The 27,315-nt window shown below is 58.4% G+C and overlaps 1 protein-coding gene across 3 annotated transcripts in view; it reads right to left on the bottom strand.

The window, feature by feature from the left end:
• Window positions 1–27,315, bottom strand: part of CUX2 (cut like homeobox 2) — a 169,887-nt gene that overhangs the window by 34,521 nt on the left and 108,051 nt on the right. For 2 of the 3 annotated variants that reach the window (XM_056107231.1, XM_056107233.1), the window contains exons 2-3: window positions 23,419–23,529; window positions 20,617–20,664 (exon numbers count right to left, since the gene is read on the bottom strand). In XM_056107231.1, coding sequence (XP_055963206.1) covers window positions 20,617–20,664; window positions 23,419–23,529 — 159 coding nt within the window. The remainder of the gene's footprint in view (window positions 1–20,616; window positions 20,665–23,418; window positions 23,530–27,315) is intronic. The other variant, XM_056107232.1, reaches the window with a different exon arrangement.

Here is a 27,315-nt window from a genome sequence, read left to right as displayed (position 1 = left end):
AACCAGGCACTGTCCCTTACTGGACAGTGGCCCCATCCCGCTTTATAGTGGCTCATCTATGGGGGGGCGTGGGGGGCTGACTTCAAGCCACTCTGGCTCCACAAGGCTGGAGTCGGGGCACCCTGTGGAGAAGGGGCCCCACAGGCCGGCACCACCCTAGGCCAGTTCTGAGGTGTCAAGGCTGAACCCTGGGTCACCTCTGGGCTGGTCTTCGGGCCCAGGGCAGGGGAAGGAATGGACTACAGCGGTGGCGGGCACGGAGGCGGGAAACATCTTTAGCGAGTGATCTGGCACTGACCAGGGCGGGCAGCTGCCCGTCAGCACGGGCCAGGCCGGGGGCCAGGCAGTGGCTCTGCTCGTGGCTGGCCAACATGCAGAAGGGCGGGAGGACGTTCAGGAAGGACAGATTTGGCGTGTGTCAGGCAGAGCGTTGGAGGCCATCTGGGCAGGGAGGAGGCGGGGGGCCGGCTGCAGACACCCAGAAGGTCAGACGCCCAGAAATAGCGCCGGCATTCACACCGCCCGCCCGCTCTGATGCGCGCACGCTGGGCCGGTCTGAGGGACCTGGGCGCCAGGAGGGCGAGGCTGGTTGGGTCTGCGGGAGAACAGGAGAACGTGGGCTCCCTCCCCGAGGCGGGCGGGGATGGGCTCTTACCATGCAGGGCTGGGCCCCCCGTCGCCCCCCTCCCCGGCCCGATGCTACTCCCTGGACGCAGAGGGAGGGAACGTGGGTTCCGGGAGGGCGGCAGGAGCAGGGCATGCTGGGAATATGTTCTCAGGTCATTTGCACATCAGGGCGGGCAACGACACACACACAGACTGTGTGGCCAGCCACACACGCACACACAAACACACACATATCCATGTGCACACAACCACACACATACATGTTCACATGCAGTCATACACAAAACACATACACACATGCAGCCACACGACACACACAACCACACTCATTCATATTCACATGCAGTCACAGAACACAACCACATACTTGTACACTGACGCATTCACACATGCATGCACACATAACCAAACATGTTCACAACACATACATATTCACACGCAGTCACACATAATGTGCACACGGTCACATCCTACATGTACAGAGTCACATACACACATTCACACACATGCATGCACGGGAGCTCTCTTTAGCCGTGTCTGGCACCAAAGATGAGGGCTGGGGGCCTGGGGGGTGGGATGGCAAGGGCGCGACCCTCCCAGAGGAAAGGACGCTCTCTCCTCTCCTCTCGCGAGACTGAGAACGAGGTACTGGGTTTCCCACCAGAAGCACCAGGTATGTGCTGATGGGGGGGGGCACTCGGAGACTGCGGTGGGGCGGGGGGGGGGGTCTGCTGGTTTGCCCAGGAGACTTGGGGGTCGCTAGATGCCCCCAGCAGGCAGCCACCTCCCTCTGGTGCTCTTTTGTCTTCTCAGTACCTGAAGATGGGGTGACTGCGTTGTTTCCCTAACTGAACCGGGCGCACCTGGAGGCAGGGACTGATTTAAGGAAGTGACACACGGGGCTGGAGAGACAGTGCAGCTGGGAGGGCACTTGCCTTGCACACAGTGGACCCGGGTTCCATCCCCGGCGCCCCATATGGTCCCCCGAGTACTGCCAGGAGTGATCCCCGAGAGCAGAGCCAGTAGTAACCCCTGAGCATCGCTGGGTGTTGCCCCCAATAAACAACAACAATGTAAGAAGCAAAATGTAACAGCACGACGCAGTGCCTGTCCTGTCCCCGATATGCAGCACACGCGTCTCCTCAGCAGGCATTTCCAGAGCGACTTTGAAAGACACACAGGGCTAGGTGCCGGGTTTAGACGCACATCAGGCCAAACGCACCAAACCTGCGTCCGGGAACAGGCTCACAGGCAGAGAGGGGCAAGCACAGCAATGATGTGGGCCGTGAGCAAGCGAGAGGGCGGCCAGGGAGGGACGGGCAGCAGGCGGGCAGCATGGGGGAGCATGTGCGCTCCAACAGCAAGCAGCTTGCAGAGATCCAGGCAAGGGCTTTCCAAGCAGCAGGACCGGCAGGTGCAAAGGCCCTGGGGCAGAAGCACATTTGGCTTATGGGAGCACCAACATGTAGCCCCGTTGGGTGGAAGGTGAGTGAGCCAAAGTGGGTAGCAGGGGAGGCCCTGCTGGAATGGGGCCTCCTGGGTCAGCCCAAGAACTGAGGGGCTGCGGGATGTCCTGACATGCTGCAGCTGGAGAGAACCTAGGCAGCGGGAGGGGCAGGGCCGGGGCATCAACTCCTGGGAGCACTGTGGGAAGATTCAGGGGGGTGGAGGAGATGCCCCAGGAGCCACGCAGGGCTGGTCCCCTCTCAGGAGAGCCAAGGTCGCGAGCTCCAATGAAGCCCACATGGGGGAGGAAGGAAGAGGAGCCCCCAGAAGTCCCCCAAGTCACCGAGTGTCCACTATGGCGGGGCTTCAGTAGCACCCTCGGGAGTCACACTGCCCTTCTGAGCCTCAGTTTCCCCATCGGTAAAGAGAAGGGACTGGACTGGAGGTCCCTCCCCCAGTCTGGAGCGGACAGTCACTGCCCTCTCTGCTGGTGGACCACCCCCCACCCTGCTGGTGTTTTTTTTTTTTGCGGGGGGCAGGCGGTGTGACGCCTTCCCAGGCTCGAAACGAGGGTGCCTGGCGAGGTGGGGGACATGAGATGGGGGACACATGCTGCAACTTTATTTTAATATTTGTGATTATTCCCGGCTAAAAATAAGGCACGGAGCAAAGCGTTTTCAAATGTCGCATTAATGAACACGTTCTCTCCCACAGAATGCGGCCCCCCGATGCATTCCTGACAGCCTCCCCCAGGCCTTGGCAGCGGCGCCAAAAATGAAATGTCCCACAAGCGCGGCTGGCAGGCCCGCTATTAGCAACAGTATAATCATCAATTACGTCCAATCACAAAACTACTGATTTTATGATTATCAAATGAAGTCCAAACTTCTCACCTCCGCTCAGTGGCAGCTAAGATCATGGCTCAGCGCGAAAGGAAGCTCGCTCCTCCCCTCTCTCCCCCCAGCCCCCTTCCTTCTCTCTCTTCTGGGGGAAAAGAATTTCCAGGCCTCCACGTAAGACTGCATTTAAATTGCTTGTCACTCAAAACAAAGGCGAACCGCTCATTTGTAATTCACCAGCCACCTGAACGGGCCGCCTGTTTTCCTTGAAGCATCCATGCACCGCAGCACAAAGATCATTTTTCTATTGTTAAAATTGTATAAGCCGGGGCTTTTTTTAGCAGCGAATACACAATTTCGCTTCTCTACCGGGGGCTTCCGGCAGAAAAGGGACAGAGGCTTACTTCGGTGGCTTTCAAATAAATTTTGCTTTGGGTATTAAAAAAAAAAATCAACGCTAGGTTCCTATCAGGAGCTGGAAAGCGATCACGGCTCTCTGGAAGGACAGCGCCGAGTGAAGTTTCCCTTCCTGTCCAGGGTGTGGCCAGCGAGTGGACCATGATTGAGAGTCACTGTCACGGGCGCGGGAAGTGGCCGTGTCCAATTTCCTCTCCCGCTGGCGGGGGAGCCGTGGCTCCGTGTGGATGGGCACCGAGCAGAAGCGGCAGAGATGCCCAGGAGGGGGGCGAGCTCGGAGCCTGCAGGTCCCAGCACTGCCCACAGCCCACTGCCCCGGCCGCCTGCCTGTCACTGGCTCGAGCCTCGACACGACCAATGGGAAGGACGCCCCCTTCACATTTTATTCTAGGGTTTAAAGAGGAGAAATGACTTACCCCCCATCCCCAGGAAGAAAAAAAAAACGCCAGCAGGGATTGTGCAGCAGGGGGTGCCCCAGGCAGGGAGGAGGTGTGGAGAGGCAGCCTGGTAGACCTGTCCCACGCAGGACGGGCAGAGCGGGCGGTGCAGCCGGGCCTCTGGCTCCAAGGCACCGACGGTGTGGCGCAGTGCTGGGGCTGGTGCAAGCGGCCCCCGCCGCCCCCAAGCGAGCGTAGCCTCTGCTGGGAAGGAGCCGGGCAGACTCAGCTTCACACCTCAAATGTCAAAACGTCCCCCTCGCACACGCGTGAGAGCGCCTTCCTGAGGGGGAGAGGGAAGCGCCCTCCCAGGCCCCGGAAGGGATCCAAATCCCCAGCGCTGCAAGGACTCGACCGAGCCTGGTTCAGGCCCTGGTACCCCCGTCGGGTCCCCTGAGCATCACCAGGAACAATCCCTGGGCACCACCCGGAGTGATCCCTGAGCACTGCAAACTGTCATCCCTGAGCACCGCCAGGAATGATTCCTGAGCACTGCCTGGAGTGATTCCTGAGCAACACCAGGAGTCGCCCAAATCTCCTCCCCACAAATAAATAGAATGTTTAGAAACGAAAATGTGTGGTGAAGGGATGGACCTTATTCTGGAAGATTCTGCGATGGCAGAGACTGAACTGTATGCCCCGATCCAGTTCAGCCCCTGGGACCACACACTCACTGAGGCAAGAGGTCACTCCGGACAGGGCAGTTAGGGCTTCTCTTGAAACCAAAACTACTCTCGGCATTTATCACGCAAACTCAGTCAATAGGTGCAGCCTTCTGAGGCCAGTATCACGGTCTCCCCATTTTGCAAGGGGGGAACCAGACACAGAGAGGTGGAGTAACCTGCCCAAGGTCACACAGCAAAGTGGCAGAAGTAGGACTCACACCTCGGGCTCCCGAGCCTGTGCTCCCTGCTGAGAGAGTCAGAGGCTGTCCCTCCTCCAGCGTGGGTGTCGCAGGCCGCCTCAGACGGGTCAAAATGGCCGTGCCTGGTGCCAGCTACACCCCACGGGTATATTTTCTTGTGGCTCAGTGTGTCAAAAATATTGGAGCCATCAAAATTCATCAAGTCGCACACTTAAGCTCTGTGCACTTGGCCGTATGGAAACGAAGCCTCCGAGGCGCTGTCTGCACCGCGCATATGGCTGGCGCCAGCAGCCCACACGCCAGGAGCTCCGAATCGCTGGTCTGTTCGGGAAACTGGAGAATCTGCCGCCCCGCTCGCGTTTCTCCTGACAGCTGGCTCTGAGTGGACCCCCAGAGGCGCCACCCAGGGCCACTGCTCACCCAGGTTCTGCTTCTGCAGGATGGGGGGTCAGGCGGACCCCACTGACAGACACCCAGCCTCACCCCTGCACAGATCCCGCATGCTAACGAGTGCAGACTCTCCCCTGCCCTGCCCTCTCTTCCTGCACTTTTAGGCGGCGCCTGGTAGCTACCAATGTTCTTCCCAACCACTCCTCCTGCAGGGCCCGGAATGTGGCTCAATGTGGCCCTCCCAGTGCAGGCCCAGGGGGCAGCCAGGGGAAACTGGCCTTCCCAGGTGGGCAGAGCTGAGAGAGAGCCAGTGGAGGCAGGAAGGGGTGGGAAGCTGAGTGTGGAGAAGAGAGATGGGGATGCATGCAGCTGGTGCTTAATAAAGGCCCTGGGTTCCGGAAAGCACCGCAGAGCCGAGACCTGAAGCCTGCATCTCAGGCTGTGTCACTCGGGACAAGCCACATTCACAGGTCCGTGTACCCCACCCTCTGCCGCGGCCATGGCGGGCATTAGGCCCGGGGTGCAGGTGTGGCTGGGCTGGAGGGGGGTGTCTCAGAACGTTCTGGTGGGGGAAAGTGTTGGAGTGGGGCCCCCCAGGGTAGGGGGGAGCGGGAAGCTGCCGAAACAAAACGGAGTGTCCTGCACAGACTGCTGGCAGACCCGCCTTGCTGCTGCCCCTCCTGGTGCTCTCCACATCTCGATGGTCCTCAGAACGTTCTCCAAAAATGCAGCAGGGACGGAGGTGTTGGAGGCCAGCCGCACACGCTAGGGGAAAAGGCAGCTCAGATAGAGAAGGGAGCACCAAATAAAGGGATAATAAATAAATAAATAAATAAATAAATAAAGGATCCTCCCAGGATGGGAGAAGTACGCTGAAAGTAGACTATAGACCAAACATGATTGCCACTCGATGCCTCTTTTGCAAACCGCAGCACCCAAAAGGAGAGAGAGAACAGAAGGGAATGCCCTGTCACAGAGGCAGGGTAGGGTTGGGGGATGGGGGGTGAGAGGGATACTGGGATCATTGGTGGTGGCGAATGGGCACTGGTGCAGGGATGGGTACTCGATCATTGTATAACTGAAACCCAAGCACAAAAATTTCTAAGTCTACAACTGTACCTCATGGTGTTTTACTAAAAAAAAAAAAAAAAAAAAAAAAAAAAGCGCCAGAGCACCCTTACGAGGGGGCGGGGCCCGCAGCCCGCTTGGGGACAGCCGTGTCCTTTGCAGATGCCCTGCAGGGTGGCTGGGCAGGTACAGGCTGGGCGCCCGCATGCACGCATGTGTGTGTGTGTGTGTTGGGGGTGGGGGGTGGGCTCTACTTTCCCAGCAGGGCTCAGCATCTGCAGCGGCTCCTGGGCGTGGGGCATCAGTGCGTCTCCTGTGCGCCCCCAACCGTGATGGCAATTTAAGGAACTGCTCAGCACCGCCTCGCAGACAGACAGTGCTCAGCAGAGGCTGGTTCTCCTACCATGCTGCTGGCCAAGATGAGGAGATCACGACGTCACACAGCCCCAGAGTTAGAAGAGGAGACGGGCCCAGGAGATGGGCGGGCGAGGAGCCACAGCCTGAGGAGGGAGTGCGCAGGAGGCCAGAGTTCATCCCACAGTGGCCCAGGCTGGAGGAGGGCTTCCAGGACGAGGTGGCATCAGCTTATAAAGGCGAGTGAGCGGGTTGCTGACTTGCCAAGGACTTTGGAATAAAACTGAGAAGCAGTGCAGCTCGGCAGGGGAGTGTGGAGGCCACCTCCCTCTCCAGGCAAGGGAGAGACTCGGCCGCAAAGGCCATTTGCGGCCAGGGTGCCTCCCGGGAACCCTCACCTCCCGGCAGGGGCCCCAGTGGGCAGCAGAATGGGGAGGGCCCGGTGTGGGGTGGGAGCATGGAAATAATCAAGTGCGAGTAGATCCGTGTGAGTAATTTAATCACCGTGCGCAGCTATGAAGCCTGCTGGTTTCCGCTTTCATTATTAATGATGAACGTGAACCACCAGAGGACACGGGCTGAGGGTGCCTGGCACGCGGGGGAGGGGACTCAGGTGTCCCCAGGCGACCATGCCCGCGTGTCACCCACCAAATGGGAAGTGACCCGAAGGACGTCTTGCACCGGCCACCAGGCCTTGAGAGTCAGCGGTGCAGGCACGGTGAGTGGGGGTTGGGGACAGGGCGCTCAGCACCTCGGGGACCTCCGAGTCGGCTTGGGCGGGGACTGGCCCGGAGCTGCTCCGATGCTGGCCCAGAGGCTGGACAAAGGCCAGCGAGATGTGGCGGGAAGGAACACTGCCTTCTACTGGCTGGCCAGCCAGGACGGGAGGGTGTGCAGGGGGCCAGGGTCCCTCCCCTCGAGGCTGGCACGTGCCCGCGCGCTGTTTCCTGCACTTCTCACTGCGCGGCTGATACGGGTCCCGGGCTAGCGGGCACCGTGCCCAGGAGTCTCACCCAGGGCGGGGGAGGGGTGGAGCCAGTCAATCCCCCTCTCCACTGCCCCCCGCCTGCACCGCTGGGTTTGAATGCCAGCGCCCCACCAGCTGGGCGACCCCAGACAGGTCGCCTCTCCTGAATAAGACTCAGTTTCTTCCTCTGCCAAATGGGGAGGTTGCCAACACTTGCCGTGCAGGGGCGCTATGCAGTGAACGGACATCTGTCCTGAACATGGGCACACTGGGGCCCTCCCAAGCCAGCACAGCTGAATGGGCTGCTGAAGGCGGCACCCAAGGCTTTCCTTGCGACAGACTTCCTGGCCCTTCCCACTTGGAGGTTCGGGCAGGGGCAGGGGGCCAGGGGTGGGGCTGGGGGTTGCAGGAACTGAGCAGAGAACTTGGATAACGCGAGGCAGTGCCACCTGCCCCTACAGTCACTGCAGAAAGGCAACAGGCGAGGCAGAGAGCGGTAGAGGGACGCCCCCCACCCCCAACTAGCAAGAGGGCGGGTCGCCCACGGGCCTGCGGCCGCAGGGGAAAGGTTGGGTTTCCAGAGGACTTGGCTCTTTCGCCTCCCAGCACCCCGGCATCCCCCCGGACCGGGGCGGGACCGGAAAGGTTCGCTGGCCATTGCCGATCGATGGATCATTAATTTCTTTTTGTTTCCTGCGACGGCGCCCACCCGGCTGACTCAAGGTGAGAGCACGCGGCCGGGCTGCGGTTCCCGGATTGATAGATGGCGCGTCTGCACCAGGCCCGCTTCACGCTCGGTGACTGCAGCAAAGCAATTATCACTGTGGAATGCATAATGGCCTAATTAATAACTAATGTCAGGTCGGCCTCTGAGCCATGATTATACCTTAGCAAGCCAACTCCCCCCCCCTCTCTTTTAAACATTCCCAGAGAAAAAATATTATTATAATTGACTGGTTAAATTGTCAGTGCCCCTTGCTGGGGAATTTGGGGCGGGGGTGAGATGAAGGGAGAGAACGGTGTCCCCCTGCCCAGCGGGCAGCGGGGGACCAGGCCTCTCTCTGTCCAGCAGCCACAGCTGCAAACACGCCAGTGTTTCTGGAACCGGGAAGGACTTCCGTGCTGACTGACGAAGGCAATCTGTGCGGGGATGGCCAAGGGTCTCCTCTCTGCCACTTTCTGTCTGCGGGCTCGGCTGGGACCAGTCCCCAGGCCTCTGAGCCCCGTCCTGCCCACTCAGCACGGGCGCCCGGTCAGCGGCTGCCGGACACCAACACCCTGGCCTTTCCTGGTTCAGCTCTGCGCGAGACCCAGGGGAGGGCCTGGCAGGACGCAGACGGGACAGGGAGCAAGTTCAGACGGTGCCACATCCCGAGGGGCCGGAGAACACAGGGCAGGGGGCTTGACCAAACCGTGGTAGTGAGGGTCACAATGACCGTCCCGAGAAGGTGACATGTGAGCAGCAATGGGGACGCGGCAGGGGTCCGAGGAGGTGTGGCTGGGGCTGCTGTCAAGCATGTGGGCACGGCTGGTCAGCGCTGGGCACGCGGCAGCAGTGGCAGAGAAAGGAACAGGAAGGAAGGGTCTTTTGGGGGGGGAGGGTGCTCAGGGCTGACTCCTGGCTCTGCACTCAAGGATCCGGGGGCCCAGGAAACCTTATGGGGTGTCGGGGATCAAATCTGGGTCGGCTGCGTGCAGAGCAAACACCCTCCCCACTGTGGTTTATTTTAGGAAGAGCTGCCGGAGGCCTCCCGAGCATGAGGCCGGGTTTTAGGGCCCCACATCTTGCTCTCCGGGCCCACCCTGCCATCCCCCCTGTTCCAGATCTTTAGCACTGAGAAGGATCCTCAGATGACCCGCCTGGACAGCTGGGACAGCCATCTCCCTCAGGGCACGGGGGCTGTCAACTCCCGGTGCTGGCCCTGCCCAGACTCCCCCGTCCCGGCCCAACCAGGACCTTGGGGACCTACCACTCGGGCTCCAGTTCTCTCTGCTCTCCTGCCCATGGCTTGCAGGCCCCTTGGGCACCATGGCCCACCTCTGCCCACCCGAACCCGAGCCTGCTGAGGGCACGGCTGGGTGGCCGGGGGAGGGTCTGCGGACTCAACACAGGCCTCCTCTTTGGCCTGTCCCCTCAGGACTCGGAAGGGAAGGCTATGATCCCTGCCGCCCTTAAAACTGGACACGCAGGTCACCACCTCGCTGCCTCATCCATCCCTCCCGCCCCTAGCCTGGGGTCCCCACAGCATGCAGGGGTGCTGGGAGACATGAATGGCTGAGTGGAGTAGTGTTCCTGCCCCGTGGCATCAGTCAGGGGAGAGAGAGAGAGAGAGAGACAGAGACACAGAGACAGACAGACAGAGGGGGCTCTGGCTGCATCCAGGCTCACTGCTATATCAGTAAGTCTGGGCCCCCCAGATGCACAGATCCCAGCTACCCCACTCCTCAACTGTGCCACCTCGGCGCCTACGAGGCCCTGTTCGCTCCTTGTAGAAGAAACACAAGCATCTCTATCGTAGGTATCTCTGGAACACCCCAGGTCACCCTTGGTTCCTGACAATCAGCCCTGAGTGTGGCACCCAGTGGGCGCCCAAGTAACGAGAATGAGACCCCCACACTCGTGTCTTGGCTCCTGGGCTCAGGGCAGGGCGTTCCTCTGGGTCCCAGGACACTGACGGCTGATCCTCGTCCTGGTTGGTCCCACTAATCTCTGGCTTTATATATTTTAATTACGAGTTATTATTCCGTGCGTGTGCTGGGACCTATTTCATTACAGGGCAGCGGTTTCTAAATCTCCGGGAGGAAATAAATAAGCACTCCGTGACGGCTGGGAGGTGTGCACCCGGCCAGGAGGAGAGGACTCGGGGTCTTGAGGGCAGTGGGGTTGCTGGGGAGCCACAGGCCCTCATGCCAGGGGATCTAGTGCAGGGACAGTCTGGCTGGATGGCAGGGCAGGAAAAGTCCCTCATTGCGCCTCCCAGCTCCTAGAATACCTCTTCGCTGGCACCGTGGGGCATTTGCACGTGCTCTTCCTATTCTGGCTTTGGTCCATAGAGGCTACCTGAGTCCAGCAAGCTTGCAGCCCTCGGGGGCATCAGCTGAGGGTCTCTGCCAAGGGGGTGTCTGGAACCTGAGGGAGGGTCTGTGAGGGTCTTGCATGGGGCAGATGTTTCTATATTCCTGCTGAGAGTGAATGACTTAGGGTGTCCTGGGACGCCCACAGCAGGAGTCAACAGACTCCGTCTGGTCGGCTGAGCCAGCAGCGGGGGGCACTGGAGAACCCCCAGGGTGAGGCGGGGAAGGCAGTAAGCCTTTATTTACCAAAGCGGGCTGAGCCCTGCCCGAGCTGCCTCCGTCTGGGGCTCCCTCTCCCTGGCCTCGAGGCTCCTGAGTGCTGCGCTGGGTGCCAGCCTGCAGGAGCTGTGGCGGCTCCTGGGTCATCCTCAGGAACCCGGCCAGCTGGTTGGTAACCCATGGAAAACGACGCAGCTGTGAGGAAAGATGGACCACGCAGATGGCGGCAATGCGGACGGGGCTGGAGGCGACGCAAATGCCGGAGGGAGAAGGGCCGAAACAGGCGTCTTCCTTCACCAGCATCCACGGAGACACAGGACGGGGCCGGGGGTCGGAACGATGAGGCGAACACGGGGAGGGGGGCCTGTGCATTTGGGGGGCGGCGAGGTGTGAGGAAGTGGTGCAGGTAAAATCCGCACCTGTTTGGACCACGGTGTTTCTTTGGTTGGGGCCAGGCCTGGCTGGTGATGCTCAGGGCTGACTCCTGGCTCTGCTCTCAGGAATCACTCCTGGAGGTGCTCAGGGGACCACCTGGGATGCCGGGGATCCTGGACTGGCCACGAGCAAGGGAAGTGCCTTACCGGCTGTGCTATCTCTCCGGCCCCAAACATTGATATTACTATAAACGTGTGACCTAAACTATAATTAACTAAGAAAGAAGCAAACTGCCAATAAACCTCTGAAGATTAGAGTCAGGAGTGGGACCAGGCTTAAGGTCCTGGCCTCGCATCTTTTTGTTCTTCTTGTTGTTTTTGGATCACACCTGGCGATACTCAGGGGTTACTCCTGGCTCTGTGCTCAGGGGACTCTAGGGGCCACTGAGGACCAAACCTAGGTTGGACCACATGCAAGGCAAACCTCTTCTTTGCTGTCCTATCGTTCCCCCTTCTTTTTAAAAAATCTTGTTTTGTAATTTGGGCCATACATGGAGATGCTCAGGGGTCACTTCTGGCTCTGTACTCAGAAATTACCCCTGGCAGTGCTCGGGGGGCCATAGAGGGTGATGGGGATTGAACCCGGGATGGCTGCGTGCAAGGCAAGTGCCGTATCCACTGTGCTGTCACTCTGCCCCTGCTCCACCCCTCTGGTCCTGCATCTTGCCAGCCCTGGTTTGAACCCAGCACCGCACACGGTCCCTCAAGTAGGGACAGGGGTCACTCCTGAGCACGGAGCCAGGAATAGCCCCTGAGCATCATCAGGTGAGGCTCACCCCTCCCCAAACCCAATAAAAATGAACAACAACAAAAACTTGTGAAGATTTTAAAAGAAATTAAATACTAAACCTCCAACAACAAGTTATATTAAAAATAACGAATCCAGGTGACCTTGGTTACGGTTGGTAAAACAAGCTCATCCACCTAAGACATAGGACACTGAGGTACTGAGGAGAGAGAGACAGGAAGCTGACCAGCAGGGGAGGGAGGAGCAAGCTAGGGTTCCCTGTGGATCCCAGAGGGGAAGATGGGAGACTCCGGAGAGGACGGGGCCCAGGACACAGATGTCACCCACAGACGCGGGTGACTGCACAGCACAAGAGCGACACAATGCATTTTAGGTGGCAGGAATTTTGACACCCTGGAAGAAGAGAGGAAGTAATCCTATATTTGCATCATTTCTGGACCATCTGAGTCTCTTTCCCTGGGGGCCAGGCGGGGGCCAGTGGCAGACATGCCAAAGTGAGATGCTGTCTGCCTGGCCGTGATGGGGACACAGGTCCAGGAGCTCCGGCATGCCCCGGTGACCATGACCCTGGGCAGGGCTTCAAGGTCAGAATCTAGAACCCTGAGGCCTGAGCAATACTGAGCAGAGGGTCCCACAGATTTGGCCTCCTGCCCCCTTTTCAGAAAAGAAACTCACTTCGCACCTGCTGGGAACCTACCTTCCTTAACTGAACAGACAGGAAAAGCTCCCCAAAATCATCCCAGACAACCTCAACTCTGTCCCAGTACCCCTGGAGGGAACTGAATAGACTGACTCCCCCACTCCCTTCCACCCTCCTGAGTCCCAGGAATCCCCGTAAGATCAGGACCTTCGTTCTCAATATGCACACGGAGCTCCTAATTCCTGGGGGTCCCTGGGAGCTGGTCGCAGATTCTGGCTCTGGAGACCTGGGGGTATGGAGAGCAGAGGTCTGGGGTGCTCAGGGGATGCGGGTGCCCTGCCCTGGGCCCCACAGAGCAGCCAAGGAGAGCAGGACTATGTCCTGTGTTCCCCTCAAATACGGTGCCCATGGTTAGCAGAACAGGAAACCGAGGCTGGAGTGGCCCACACAGGGCCACATGCCTAGAGGCCGGGACTGGACCTGCCATCTGACTTCCCCAGACCCAGCCCTGTGGGAGGGGGGATCGGGGGCCGGAAGCCAGGACCTCACACTCTGAGACACCATAGGGGGCATTGAGGACCAGGATGGGGCACACTCGGTGATGCCCAGGATGGCGCCTCCCCCGCTGCACAAGCTCAGCCCCCTCGGCTGTGTCTCCAGCCCCTGTCCACCATTCTTTGACCACTTCAACATTTGCGCCTGTGAGTCCCTTTTTTTTTGGCCTTTCGGGTCATACCCAGCAATGCTCAGGGGTTACTCCTGGCTTTGCACTCAGGAATTACTACTGGCAGTGCTTGGAGGACCACATGGGATGCCGGGGATCGAACCCAGGTCTGCCGCGTGCAGGTCAAACGCCCTACCCGCTGTACAATTGCTCCAGCCCCACCGCGAGTCCCATTTTACAGATGAAGAAAATTGAGGCATGAAGGGGCTAAATAACATTTGCCCCAGTTCACACAGCGGCCGTTGCCTCCCATGCGGCCGTTCCAAGAACCTGGGCATCCCCCTCTCCCCACTGTCTCCCCAGGATCCGTACAGGCACCGGGCACGGCGGGGTCTCGAGGAATAGTCGCTGTGTGAGCACCGAGCAGGCCCTCTCAGTGAGACCGACCATGTCCTGGCATGTGCACTGACCGGGATGTGGGAAGAGAATGGTTGGGGTTGGCACTCGGCCCAGTATATACCAGGGGACCTGGCATCAAACGCTCCTCCTGCAGGAACCCTCCCTCATCCGTAGCGCAGGACTGCTGCCACCCCCACCCTCCAGTCAGGAAATGGAGGCTCCCCAAGGAGCACCGCCAAAGGGCAGAGCCGGGGTTCGAGCCCTTGGCAGTCAATGATTGTGTCATTTCTTCTCCGTCTCAGGAGCCAGACAAGCTGGTCCTGCCCCTCCCATCGCCCCCCCCAGAGCACAGCCCCAGGCACACAGGCGGTTTGTGGGAATCCCTCGAGCCCTGAATGATTAAAACTCACACCCGTGGGGCAGAGGGATTGCGCATCGGGGAGGGCGCTGATTGGCCTCCTACGCGGCTGGCCAGGGTTTGATGCTCGGCACCTCACACGTTCCCTGAGCACCGCCAGGAGTGATCCCTGAGTTCAGAGCCAGGAGAAGCCCCGAGCATGGCACGGTGTGGTCTCAAAACAAGCCAACCAAAACACCACCGGGGCCCGAGGGATAGCACAGCGGGGAGGGCGTTTGCCTTGCATGCCAACAAGTTGGATCCCCCGAGCACCGCCAAGAGTGGTTCCTGAGTGCAGAGCCAGGAGTAGCCCCTGAGCATCGCTGGGTGTGACCCAAAATGACAAAAAAAACCCCAAAAAACAACAACAACAACAACAACAAAACCCACTAAAAAAATCCCCAAATAAAAAACAAAATCAAACAAAAACCCCTCACGCTTTGGCCTAAGCACCCACCCCCGGCCTGGCACATCCTCTGGGAAGCAGCAGGATCAGGGCTATCGTCCACTCCGGGGTGTCAAGTGGGGGCGGTGACGCTGACCTTCGCGCCCCCAAGAGACCAGAGACACGGGGACCACTGGGCCTTGAGGTGGGGGTACCCCCCCAGCCCCCACCTGCTGGCCCCACAGAGCCTTCCAGAACGCAGTCCATTAAAGGGCTTGTACATCTCCAAGCGCTAGAGCCGGGCAGCGGCGGCACAGACTAATTGTTGTTAAACGTGCGGGAACGTTCCCGCCACACCGCGAGCGATCACTCTTCCCGGCCTGGCCCAGACGCCGGCCATTTCTCTGCAGGCAGAAAGCTTACAACACTCGCACGAGGCCAAAAAGCAATTCGTGTCAAAAAGATCAATAATATAAAAATAAAGCATGAGAATTCTAGTTAAAGGGAATGTCATATATATATGTGGTTCACGTCCATGATTCCAAGATTAAAAAAATCAATCAATATCGTTCTTTAGATGATGTTATTTCTAATGAGAAATACCCAGAACAACTGCAAATAACTGCTTAACTGGGGGGGAGAAAAGCATTAATAATTTACTTTATAAGGCATATGATGCTGAATGGAGAGGGCGCCGCGGGTTCTTAATTCGGTTGTAATATGCCGTGACAGGCTCGGGGACGCGCTGGTGGCTTCTGACACTGAATTCTGAAGGGCGTTCGTCTCTTTTTAGGTTCGGGCCCAAGTGGAGGCGCCAGAGGGTGAGTCTCAGATCTAGACGCCAAGGGGATTTGCACCATCCAAGGTCACACGCTGCCGAAGGGGGACAGAGAAGAGGGGCTGCAGGGGTGGGGGGTCCTCGTTGGCTCTCAGTGGGGCGACAGACATCCCGTTTGTTGAGCACTTACTATACCTGCCACATCTGGATGCTCAGCAAAGCCGCATCCAAAAGGCTCAGGTCTGGCCGTGGGACCAGGCTCTCCCTCCCCAGCCGAAGCCAGCTGCAAATGTCCACTCCTGGGTGGTCTGTCTGTCTGTGTCTGGGGCACACCAGGCAGTGCTCAGGGCTGACTCCTGGCTCTGTGCTCAGGGATCACTCCTGGTGAGGCTCAGGAGACCATATGGGACGTTGGGGATCGAACCCGGGTCAGCTGTGTGCCAGGCAAGTGCCCTCCCTGCGGTGCTGTCCCTCTGGCCTGCACGCCCGGCTACTAATCTAGGGTCTGTGTCCCAGCTCCTTCTGCACCCAGGACCCCTGGGGGCGCCACCTGACCCTCAGTTAATTTGCTCCTCCCACTCTCTGTCCCGCTGAAGGTGGCCTGGGTGCGCTTAGGGACGAGGCTTCCCTCTCTGGGTTCCAGGGTCTCTGCCTGTGAGGGAAGATGATGCCACCAGTGTCTCTCGCTGTGCTGCTGATGCATGCTGGCTGCTGTAACAGCCGGAACCTGGTCGTGCAAAGGCCCTGGGGCTCCGGGCAGCAGTGGCCAAGGGGACAAGCTTGGGTTCCCTCTGGGAATGTCGCTGCCAGCCACTGCTGTTGAACTCAAGCCTCATACCAGCCCTGGTGCGCGCGGAGGGGAGGAAACTGAAACCCAGAGAGGTTCAGTGACTTTCCCAGGGATGCACAGCCAGCGAGCAGAGAACCAAGGATTCTCTGTCTCTCCCTGGCCTCGCGGCTGCTTGCAGCCCCACCAGACCCACTCTTGTGTGCCCCAGACCACAGAGGGACAGTGCCCTGGCCTGGGAGCTAGAGAGGGGACAGCTGGGGGACAAGAGAATCATGGCATAGAAGATAAACAGCAAAGAATGCTAAAAGGCAAAAGACAGAAAATACCTTCCATGCCCTGCCACAGAGGCAGGGTGGGATGGGGGAGGGATGCTGGGATCAGTGGTGGTGGAGAATGGGCACTGGTGGAGGGATGGGTACTCGATCATTATATAACTGAAACCCAGAGCTGCGATTAGCTTACAGCTCAGAGGGAGCCGCGGGCCGTGTGGGGCAGGAGGGGCCGGGCCTCTGTGAAGACAGCACCAAGGTGGGGGGCTTGGCCCTGGAACGGGGGTGGGGTGGGGGCGGGCCCCCCTCAGGTTTGCAGAGGACCGGGTGGCAGGTCTTGTCTGGGGGATGGACACCTAATGCCCACCAGGGCCGGGAGGGGAAAGCACGGGGTTCTCAGTGTCCCAGGGAGCACGGGGTCGGGGCTTGGGGTCAATGGGGTTGCCGGGGTCCGGGGGCTCCGTCTCCACCATCAGACTAGCAGTCAGCGCCCTCGGTCTGGGTCCTGCTCGGGGGCTCTTGTGGCTACGTGGAGGATGCGGCACTGAACCCCTGTCGCATGAAGACCACCCACTCCGCATCCCCCGGGCAGTGTCGGGGTCATGGGACGTCCCGGCCTGAGCAGCCCCAGAGGGGTCCAGGGAACGAGGTCCGCTGGGCGCCCCAGGGCAGACTTGGGCACTGCCTGGACTTCAGGCGTCCTCTCTGGAAAGGGGCAGAGAGGGGCACCCTGGAGAGGCCAGGCGGTGGGTGGGGACCCCAGGGAACGGCGTGCTTAGTGCCAAGGTGGGGCACGGATGTGGCCGCGGGCAGCCTGGCCTCTGCCCCTCCGCCCCCCCATGCCCTCCTCATTGGCCCCGGGACCTGGCAGGTGGAGGGGGTGAAGACAAGGGGACTTGGGCAGCGCGTGGGCGAGGCCTGCAGGAAGGGCCCGGAAGGCCTCAGATCACACAGAGGACACATGTCTCCAGCCAGGGGCACCCGAGACTCCCCCTGACTCAGGCTGCAGTGTGACCGAGACCTTCACTGTCGGCTGACAGTCACTGAGGTGGCAGGACCCGGCCTGTGTGCCAGATGTTGCATGGGGCAGGGCTGGCCCAGGCCACCAGCACTCCGGGCCAGGAGGAGCCATGGCTGTGCTCTGGGAGGGGGAGGAGGAGGAGGAGAAAGAGGAGGAGGAGGAGGAGGAGGAGGAGAAAGATGAGGAGGAGGAGGAGGAGGAGGAGAAAGAGGAGGAGGAGAAAGAAGAGGAGGAGGAAAAAGAGGAGGAAGAGGAGGAGGAGGAAGAAGAGGAAGAGGAGGAGGAGGAAGAATGGAGGAAGAGGTGGAGGAGGAGCAGGAGGAGGACTATGAACCAGCACTACGGGAAATGGTGCTTTTCTGGGGGTTCGGCTGGAGTTGGGGGGGTCACACCCGGTGGTGCTCAGGGCTCACTCTTGGCTCTATGGGGGGGGGGTCAAACTGCGTGGACTGAGTGCAGTGGGACCCTCCACAGTCCTCCCCACGATGGAGGCTGAGGTCACACCAGACTGGCGGCCCCACGGGGATCCCTTCTCGGGGAGAGGCGTTGGGTGTGTGCCTCAGAGACCCCAGACTCAGGGGAGCCGGGAGAGAAGTCTCTGGTCCCCACAGGCACAGCTGTGAGGGCAGGTGCAACCCCGCGGCAGAGAGACGTGAGCGGGGATGCTTGGAGATGCTCTGGGCTCCCCACACTGCGTGTCCCTTTGGGTGGAGAGAGAGCTACTCCCAGGTGCCCCCCAGGGCAGGCCACTGGCCACGTCCTTTGTGGCAGAAGGAGGAAGTGGAGAGAGGAAGACCCGGTTGGGGGTGACCCTGCAGTGTCCCCCTGGCCAGGCTGACACTGCTCAGGAAAGTCTCACCTCTGATTTAGCGTAACAAAACTTTTAATGTAGATGTTTTCATCTCTCTCTCCAAGTAAAAATAAGTTTAAAATAATGACTGTAATAAATGAAGGTAATTAATTGTAGTTTGTTCCTTTACTGTCTAGTCAGCTTAATTTTACCTTTTCAACTAATAATGAGAAAATAATTTTTGTGCTCGGAGGGTTAATGATATGTAACTGCGAGAACTGCTAATTGCATGTTGCAATCCATCCATCAACAACCCCATCTGTGCGACTTGATTATGTTTGCTAAATTATTGCTTTGAATTATCTTTCATAAAGCAACTTTTGTAATTAGCGGGGCTTTCGTCTTGCTCTTTTCTCTGTGCGCAAGGATATTCAAACTTTGGCCATTTCAAGCTGTCTCCATTAAGTCCCGGGCTGTCTTTGTTTCTCGAGCAGGGGAATCAAGCCTGTCCTTCTAGCAATCAAGTCGGGAGGAAAAGCTTCCTGATTCACAGCGGGCCAAATGCGCTTTCTCTCCACCCTTCTCCCCAGCACCGCAAGAGAGAGGGAGCAAGAAAGCCAGCCAGCCAGCCAGCCAGCCAGACAGACAGACAGACAGACAGACAGATGGAGCAGAGAGGGTCTCTCTCGCCATAGAAAGAGAAGAAAAGGAGGCGGCCTGGGGGCTGCCGGAGCGGAATTAAGGAATGAACTCGAACACACGATATTTCAACGCGAGGCGGGGATGACGGGCGCGGTGTTCAGCCCTGGCGTTTTATGGGCTAGTTTATGGGACTTGGGCCGGTGTTTGCCTCGGGGAATATTCCCGGGAGGTGATTAATACCCACTTGGGGACCCTGCGCTCCAGCCCGGAGCCTGGTGGATGGAGACCGGGAAGCAGCAGAAAGGATGAGCCCTCATTAAAAAAATTAAAATGAAAATCAGATTTGGATTATAAATGGCCGGAGCCGCTGCAGTCTGTTCTGGACGGAGAAGATGCTTTTTATTAACACCTTTTCCGTGGCTGCCTCTGCGCCCCCAGGCGCGCGGCTGAGACGCGGATTAGCCAATAGATCACGAGGAAAGCAGGGGCTTTGGGAGTACCACGCCAGACACATGCAGTCTTTTTTGGGGGTACATTAAAGGGACGACTGAATGGCCTCTTAAAAAAATTAACGAAGTTCTTGGAGGATCCCCAGCTACTCAAACAGCGTCGATGCCACACGGCACATGGGCGGGTTTGGAAACGACAGATCTCCGCTGGACCCCCGAGAGTTGTGCCCCCCGCACCGACTGGCCACCTCGAGGGGGTCAGAGGGCGCACAGTGGGGCTGTGAGTTTCCTGCCCCCCACACTGCTGAGGTGGGCAGTGGCAGAGGTCTAGGCCCCTCTAAGCTGTCGGACACCGCACCCGGGGTCTCTCCGGATCCCCGAAGACCTTGGCCATCGAGTCAAGGAGACACGTTTCCGCTCGGGCCTGACGGCAGTGGCAAAACCCAAATCAACCTGCCCAGGGCTCACACAGTAGGGCAAAACCGAGCAGAGCTGTGAGCTGGCCCTGGATTTCCTGACGCCTAGCACATGCTCTGGTCCCTGCCCGCCCGTGACTGCTGCCCTCAGCGTCTCCCGGGCCATCACTTGCTGCTTCCTCATCCTGACCCTGTGGCTCGTCCCTCTCTGCAGCTTCCAAGGTGCCAGGCGTGACCTTGAACCTGTGCTCCGCTTGAAATCCCAGAAACCCTCCCCTCTCCAACAACAGGCTGCTCCCAGTGTCCTTCGTCCCGAACTCAGCAGGGAGAAGGGACCCGCGGGTGGCTGCGAGGCCTCGGCCTGCTTCGTCTCCCTCTGGCCAGGCCCGGTGCCCAGCGCCCGTCCAGCCCCACCACAGTCCCGGCTGCTCCCCCCTCTCCCCGTCTCCCAGGCCCTGCGGCTCAGGCCCCTCGGAACCAAACGCCCGGGACCAGAGAGGGCCACACGCACGCACAAGCACATCAGTGAAGCCGGTCACAGAACCAGGGAGGAGAAACGTGGGCGGCGCTCTCAGATGCCCTGTCCAGGGGAGGCTCTGGCCAGGGTGGGCCCTTCCGGGGTCCTGCGTGGATCCCGGGCAAATGGCCGGAAGACAGACCTTTGAGAAAGGACCTTCTCCTCCTGCTGACCTCCCCTGCCCGCCAGGCACGGGGACAGGAACTCTCATGAGGAGGGCCACCGCGAGGAAAGACGGGAAGGTCAGGCCCACCACGAGGCCCCGGAAGGCAAAGGGCAGCCGTGGGGTCAGCAGGAAGGAAGGGACCTGCCTGCATGAGCCGCGTGTGCGTCTGAGAGGACCAGCAGAGTCAGGGAGGGCAGAGGCTGTCAAGAGCAGGGGTGTCCCCAACTTCCGGTCAGGAGAAGCTGGGAGTGGACGTGAGGCTGGGCACCGGCCCAGGCCGGACACTGGAACCCACGGGGCAGGAGGACCGTTCCCACGGACCTGCCACTGGCTCAACTGGGACGAACGGGACAGATCTCTCCTGTGGGGGTGCGGGGACAGGGAGGGATCGCGGCCACGGCTCTTACCTCGGCTTGGAAGCTTTTCAACACAGGCGCCACCATCTCTCTGATCTCCTGAAAGAGACAGCGCAGAGTTCAGTCGTGTGCTGGGACTGTCCCCCCAGCACCCCACTCCATGCTGCGTCACGCCAGGCTGGCTTAAGGTTCACGCTGACCCCCTCCCTGCGGGCTGCTGGGAGTCAGGGAGCTATGCATGAGGGGCTGGGGGTGCCAGGAGGCAGGGAGGAGGCTGTGTCCCAATCCGCCTGGGTGGGGGACGCTCTTTCTGGTAAAGGACCTTGGGAGTTGCCCACCACGGGATGCTTAGGGGGACCCCAATTCTCCACCCGTCACCATGTCATCAGAGGCTCCGCTGACAGCTGGGTCCTCCAGGATGCTATCTGGGGAAGGGGCTCCCTCGGGGGCCCCCTGGTCCCCGCTCCGGGAAGGGCTGCGGGCGGCAGCTCTGTTCTGCAGTTTTTGGGGCCTCAGCTGGGCCAATTCTGCAGTCCCAGCTAAACGCTGCTGAGCTCTGGGGCGCGCGGCTCGCTCCCAGAGGTGGTCTGGCCACGGGGGACCCTAACTTCGGCGCCTTTCCCCAGTCACCCAGGGGTTACTAACCCGGGAGCCCCCTACTGGCAGAGAGAGCTGAGGCCCTTCTAGAACCGAGGACCCCAGGATCCCAACCCTGACACTCTGGTGTCCTCTGAGACCCCCCCCAGTGAGTCCCCCCAGGCTGGGTCCAGGGCGGCTGGAGGGGGCAGGTGGGGCGGGTGGCAGAGAGAAATGGGGAGCAAACTGGCGGCCGCAGAGGATGGACCCCTTCACCTTGGGATGGGGGGCACTTCGACGGCGGGAAAGGTTGCCCTGGTCCTGGGGCCCCCTTGTCACTGTCTGGGCTTCCCCAGGGCCTCGCAGAGTCGCACCCCCCCCCCCCCCCCCCCCCCGCAAAACGGAAAGGCTGGCGTGTCCACGGGGGCTGCGGGTGTGCTGTGGCCCTGGGGACACACGCACATCTCATGGGGTGACCAGGACCGGGTTCGGGCTGGTGCTGAGCCACGACATGGGGCAGGGGGGGGGTCACACCTACTGGCGTCCCCAAAGACTCGCAGTATCTCCCCCCTCAATCCTGGTTGTTTTTTTTGTTTAGCAAAATCCGAGGTGCTATAAATCTGAGCGAAGAGATGTCAATTTTGAAAGACTTGGCAATCCGAATCATCCACACGGGAGAATTCTAGGTGAGGCCTTGGGGGCTGGCAGTGACAGAAAGAGCCCCCAAGCCATCTCTTCTGTCCCCTGAAATCTACTGTCACCAGAGCACAGAGGAGACCCCCACCCCGAGCCCAGAGCAGGGAACTCAGGGCACTCGAGTCTGGGGGCCATGGAGAGGGGTTGCGGCTTGGCCCGTGCCCGCCCTTTCTGGGAGGTCTCTGAGCCTGGGGGGCGCCTGTGCCCACCCTTTCTGCCTGGTCTCTCAGCCTGGGGGGCGGAGCTGAGGCGGGAGGTGAGCTGGGCACCAGCAGACGATGCTCTTAAATAAAGCCTTGGCACGGCTCTGCCATCGGAGGAGACGGCATCCAAAAATGAGGGTTTTTCAGAGGCGCGGCTGGAACAGGAATGGAAACTTATTCCTCCTAATTGCATAATTGCATAATTATGCAGTATTAAAATTATGTAAGTGAACTCGGAGGCCGAAAACCTGGCCTGGATTTCCCACACACCTGGGGGCGCCCCGAGGCCCAGGGAAGGGCACTGTGGCGTGTGTGCATGGCCAGCGAGGTTTCTACACTGGTGCCCGGGGCAGGAGGTCCCCCCGGGGAGGATGTGGGTGCTGAGTGGCCCGAGCGGACAGAGACAGACCCATCTCTTTCCCTGACGCCGGGCAAGCCTGGGGCATCCACAGGCCAGATTGAAAGGCCTGGCCCCGGCGGAGGGTGCCCGTGGGGCCAGCTGCCTGCCCAAGCACATCTGCTGAGATGCTAGTCTTACCTCTGGCTGTGATGAGCTGAGTCCTGAGGCTTGGCTGAGGGTCTCGGAGTCAGGAGGCCGCTGGCCTCTGCTCCCCATTCCCCTCTAGCCTCTAACCTCCCCCTGACCCTCCCCACCAGCCCCCCAGAGCGGGTAAGGCCAGAGCTCTAGGTCACCCTCTCTGAGAGATGCCAGGGGCTGGCTGGGTCTCTGTTTCCCCTCGGACACTGGTGGGCCACATCCGGCTCTATTTTCCTATTATTATTATTAATATTAATATTAACCTGAGAAGCTACAGGGGGGTCTGATGGAGGAGCGAGAGGAATTCACACGTTTGCCCCGGCACAGAGCGGAAGCCTGCCTGCCAGCTCTAGTCTTCCCTCAGTTCTTCCCCACCCCCCCCAGCCCAACGCAGAGGGGGTGGCCACTGCGTGGGAGGGAAAGGCGCTAGCAGGGAGGGAAGCAGTGGTGTGCGTTGGGGGTTTGAGGCAGTTTGAGGGTTTGAGGTGGGGGACGGGATATACGATAACCGTGGAGGCTGCATCTCCCCGACGCCATCTGAAAAGCGAAGACAGCCAAGAAGCCGGAGTGGAGGGTCTCGGCCACCAAGCTGCCCACTGACCCCAGGACTGGGCGTGTGTGTGTGAAGCGGAGGGGTCGGGGCTGGGTACGTCCTGTCCAGCTCTGCCACACGGAGACGCCGGTGAACGCGGGGTGGGTGGGTGGCTGTAGTTTTTCTATATGGCTAATTAGCTTCTTTTCTTGTTAGTCACTTATGTCTACCGTTTTCAAAATATAGTTTGAACAGAGAAAAATCTGCATTCCCACTGAGTTAATTCCAGAACAGCAAATATACTGTACCTCAGGTACATTTTTCTTAAATTCCCGGCGGAGTTCAATTAAATGTTTATGAGAATGTTCACTCTCCTCCTGCCGCGCAGACAGCTCAGAAGCGACGGAATTAAGCTCCTTCTGGAACAATAAAAAAAAAAGAGAGAGAGAAAAGAAAAAGATTTTTCCCCCCTCCTCTTTCTTTTTAATCATCGCACACAACAGCATTCGGAACAAGTTTTCTTAACTCACAAAGCAGAGGGGAGACAAGGTTATCGACTCCTGGCACAGATGAATGATTTATGAAAGGGCTCGGGGGTGAGGGGGTGGATGTGAATGTAACCGAAAAAAAAATACCCCCCCAAAATCAGGGCAGCGCTTTGGCTCATTGGACGCTGGCCCAGATCAAGAGTCTCCCGGAAAGTTGGGTGGGGCTTGTGCTTCTCCGCTCACCCCTTCTCTCCTGCCCCACCTCTTAAATTTCCAAAGGAGCGGTGGCATAAGCTTGTCACTGGCTGTGGAAAACATCTCCAAACCATGTCAAAATAGTACAGCGCGGCATATTGTATGGGCATATTATGGTGGAGGAGCGGGCCGCCGACAGCTTTCATATATCAGAGGCGGGAACGCTTCCAACTATGACTTACTTACACTTAAGGGTTCATAAATACGCCTTTTAAGATAGAGATGGCTTTTTAATTCCAGTAGATTTTGGAAAAATGAAGGTGCCAATAAGAAGCAAGCTGACCTTTCGTGGACGGCGCCGTAAATCATTTAAGGTTCACTTCCAGTCTAGGGAATATTTCATCGTGGCTCCAGCTCGCAGAGGGGAGGCCCGGGGAGGCTCTGTACCGACTGGGGAGTGGGGCGCGGGGTCCACCGGGGGCGCCCGGGCCGAGAGGCTCCCCTGACGCCTGCGGGGCGCACGCGGATATGCCATCGCCCTGCTTTCTACCGCCTGCACGCAAACGGGGGGCAGTTTCACGGGCGAGCACAATTCACCATGAGTTGTCATGGATTTCATTTGCATAATTCAAGAAACGCGCTGTTTATGTGGTCTGCCGCTTCCTTGCTGCCGTCCCGAGATGGGTTTTTTTTCTGGACCATAACTCGGGGAGCATTTCTGTATATATCACCCGATTATATTTGCAGCAATCAAGCTCCATAATTTCCTAAATCCGGTGATGCAATAAATTTCTGCAATCAGATTTATTAAAAACACACACGCAGATGCGAGAGTGTATTTCTAGGGTGAACTCTTTAATCTAACATATGTATGATGAGGCCCAGCACCGTGCTGAAAGACCCCATTTGTCATTGCTAATACGCATTCATCTTGCACACACAATGAAACACTTTTACCATTAGATAATGAAATAAAAGTACTATTAACCCGCTGCAAATCCTGTTCCCTCTAAGAGACGAAATGCACGTAATTGTCTTATATCATGTCTGCAAGTCGGCAGGTCTGCACGATGGTAGCAGTTCACCAAAGCCCCATCCACCTCATGCCCGTGGGGGGCTGGAGACCCTTCCCCAAACTCTCCGCCTGAGCAGACTTTGGGAGACGTGCAGGAGGGAATTTCTATTTCTGGAGATACGATGAAGCTCTTTGGAAAACCACAAAACTAGGAGCGAAAGGTCAAGGAAGAACACGAGGGGCCAGAGGGGGCGGGGAGAGACAAAAGAAATTTACAGCACAGATTTAGAATAGAGGATCGGGCCAGGCGCTAGGCGCTCTCCGAGGTGCTGAACCCAGTTCCCAGGATCCATTGTTCCAAGGATAGGGATGGGGGTGGGGGGCTCGGATAGGAACGCGGGGGACTAGGATGGGGATGAGGGAAGCTCGAATAGGGATAGGGGAAGCTCCGATAGGAATGCGGGGGACTCAGATAGGGATGCGGGGGGCTCGGATAGGGGTGCAGGAACCTCAGACAGGAATATAGGAGGCTTGGAAAGGGGTGAAGGAAGCCCGAACAGGGATGTGGGAAGCTTGGATAGGAATGCGGGGGGCTCAGATAGAAATGTGGGAGGCTCAAATAGGAATGCAGGGGCTCGGGTAGGGATGTGGGGGGATAGGATAGGGATGTAGGAAGCTCCGATAGGGGGGACTTGAATAGGTGTCTGTGAAGCTCGAAGAGGGATGCCGGGAGCTAGGATAGGGGTGCAGGAAGCTCGGACAGGGATGTGGGGGGCTCGGATAAAGATGCAGGGGGCTCAGATAGGGATGCGGGGGGCTCGGATAGGAATGTGGGGGGCTCAGATAGGGACATGGGGTTCTTGGATAAGGATGCAGGGGGGCTCGGATAGGGATGCAGGGGGCTTAGGTAGGGATGTGGAGAGCTTGGATCTCGGAGTTTCCCATCCCAGAGCTCACTGGGACACAGGCAGGAGAGGATCCAGGCTCAAGAGAGCTCAGGGAGAGAGAAATAGAAATAGTTTCTGACAATTTTCCAGGGAGACAGAAGGAATAAGGAAGACTTCTGACTTAAATCATTTAAAAATAGCCACAGTTTCCAATAAGGGAACACCAATGCAGCCTGACCATCACATCCGGGGCCCAGGGAGGACGTGTCTGTAGGAACGGAACAAGCCAAGGCAGAGAGAAATGGAGTCGGTGTGACAGGCTGGGACACAGACTCCTCTTCGCCAGGGGAGAAGGAACTGGAAGGTTTTGATCAATTTGAGTGGGGACGAGTGCTTGCTTGTGTGTTTTAATCTTAGATTTCCTCTTTTTAAATTTTAAATTGAGATTATTTTAGAATCGATCTTAAATCTATTTTTTAGAATTAGATAGATTTTTTTGTATTGTTTTTTTCTTTTTGAGTCACACCGGGCAATGCACAGGGGTTACTCCTGCCTCATGAACTCAGAAATTACTCCTGGTTGTGCTCATATGGGATGCTGGGAATCAAACCTGGGTCAGCCATGTGCAAGACGAATGTCCTCCCCATTGTGCTATTGCTCCAGCCCCTAGACTCATAGATTTTTGGAATCTTTAAAAGACACAGATGTGCCTTGTATGTGAGCGGAAGTTGCTCGCCGTATCCAGCGATTGGCCCTTATCCCTGAGATATTCCTTGTGTTCTTAGACTCATTTAAAACATCATGCGCAGGGGGTCAGGGTGACAGTACCGCGGGCAGGGTGCTAGTACACAGTACATGATGGACCTGGACTCAGTTCCCAGTACCCCAAAGCGTCCCCTGATCACCACCAGGAGTGATCCCTGAACACTACCGGATGTTCCCAAACCAAACCAAACCAAACCAAACCACACACAAGCTGAGTCACTCAATGGTCTGGGCACACAGGGAGCCCAGATTCCACCCCTGGTACTATACGGTCTTCCAAGCACCAGCAGGAGAGATACCCCTGAGCACTGAGCTGAAAGCAGGGTCCCTACCTCCACCCCAGCACTGCCAGGTATGGCCCCAAGACAAAAAAATAATGGCTACACAAGTTAAAGAAAGCAAACATCACACTCAGGACAGGGCTGGCTGCTGCACCTGCCCGGGTGGGTGGCCTGGGTCCACCAGAACCCACACCGGGCTGCAAGGCCACCACCTCTGTGCCACACCCACACTGCACACTGCAGCCAGAACAGACGGGGAGCCCCAGCAGACCCCCCAGCCCCCGCCTGGAGAAGGTGTCAAGGTCACTCATGGAACTGCTCTTCGCCTTGTCTGAATCTTCAACAGTCTTCAACCCTGATGTCCAGCCACCAACTCAATCTTTCCCTGTGGGAAACCCACCACCGCCACCAGCCATGGCGGGGAATTGCCATCAGAAGCCCCACATCTGGGGCCCGGTGAAGTGGGCATGGCAGACCGAGCTCCTCACGTGCATAGAAGACAATGACGAGATATTTGGGGGCTCAAACAAGGGCTCAGAAATGAAGGACAGCTCTGATAATCCAGTGTGGCTTT

The sequence above is a fragment of the Sorex fumeus genome, unplaced genomic scaffold (genome assembly GCF_029834395.1).
Source record: "Sorex fumeus unplaced genomic scaffold, SorFum_2.1 ptg000155l, whole genome shotgun sequence".
Lineage (NCBI taxonomy): Eukaryota > Metazoa > Chordata > Mammalia > Eulipotyphla > Soricidae > Sorex > Sorex fumeus.
This window is presented reverse-complemented; position numbering and strand designations above follow the sequence as displayed.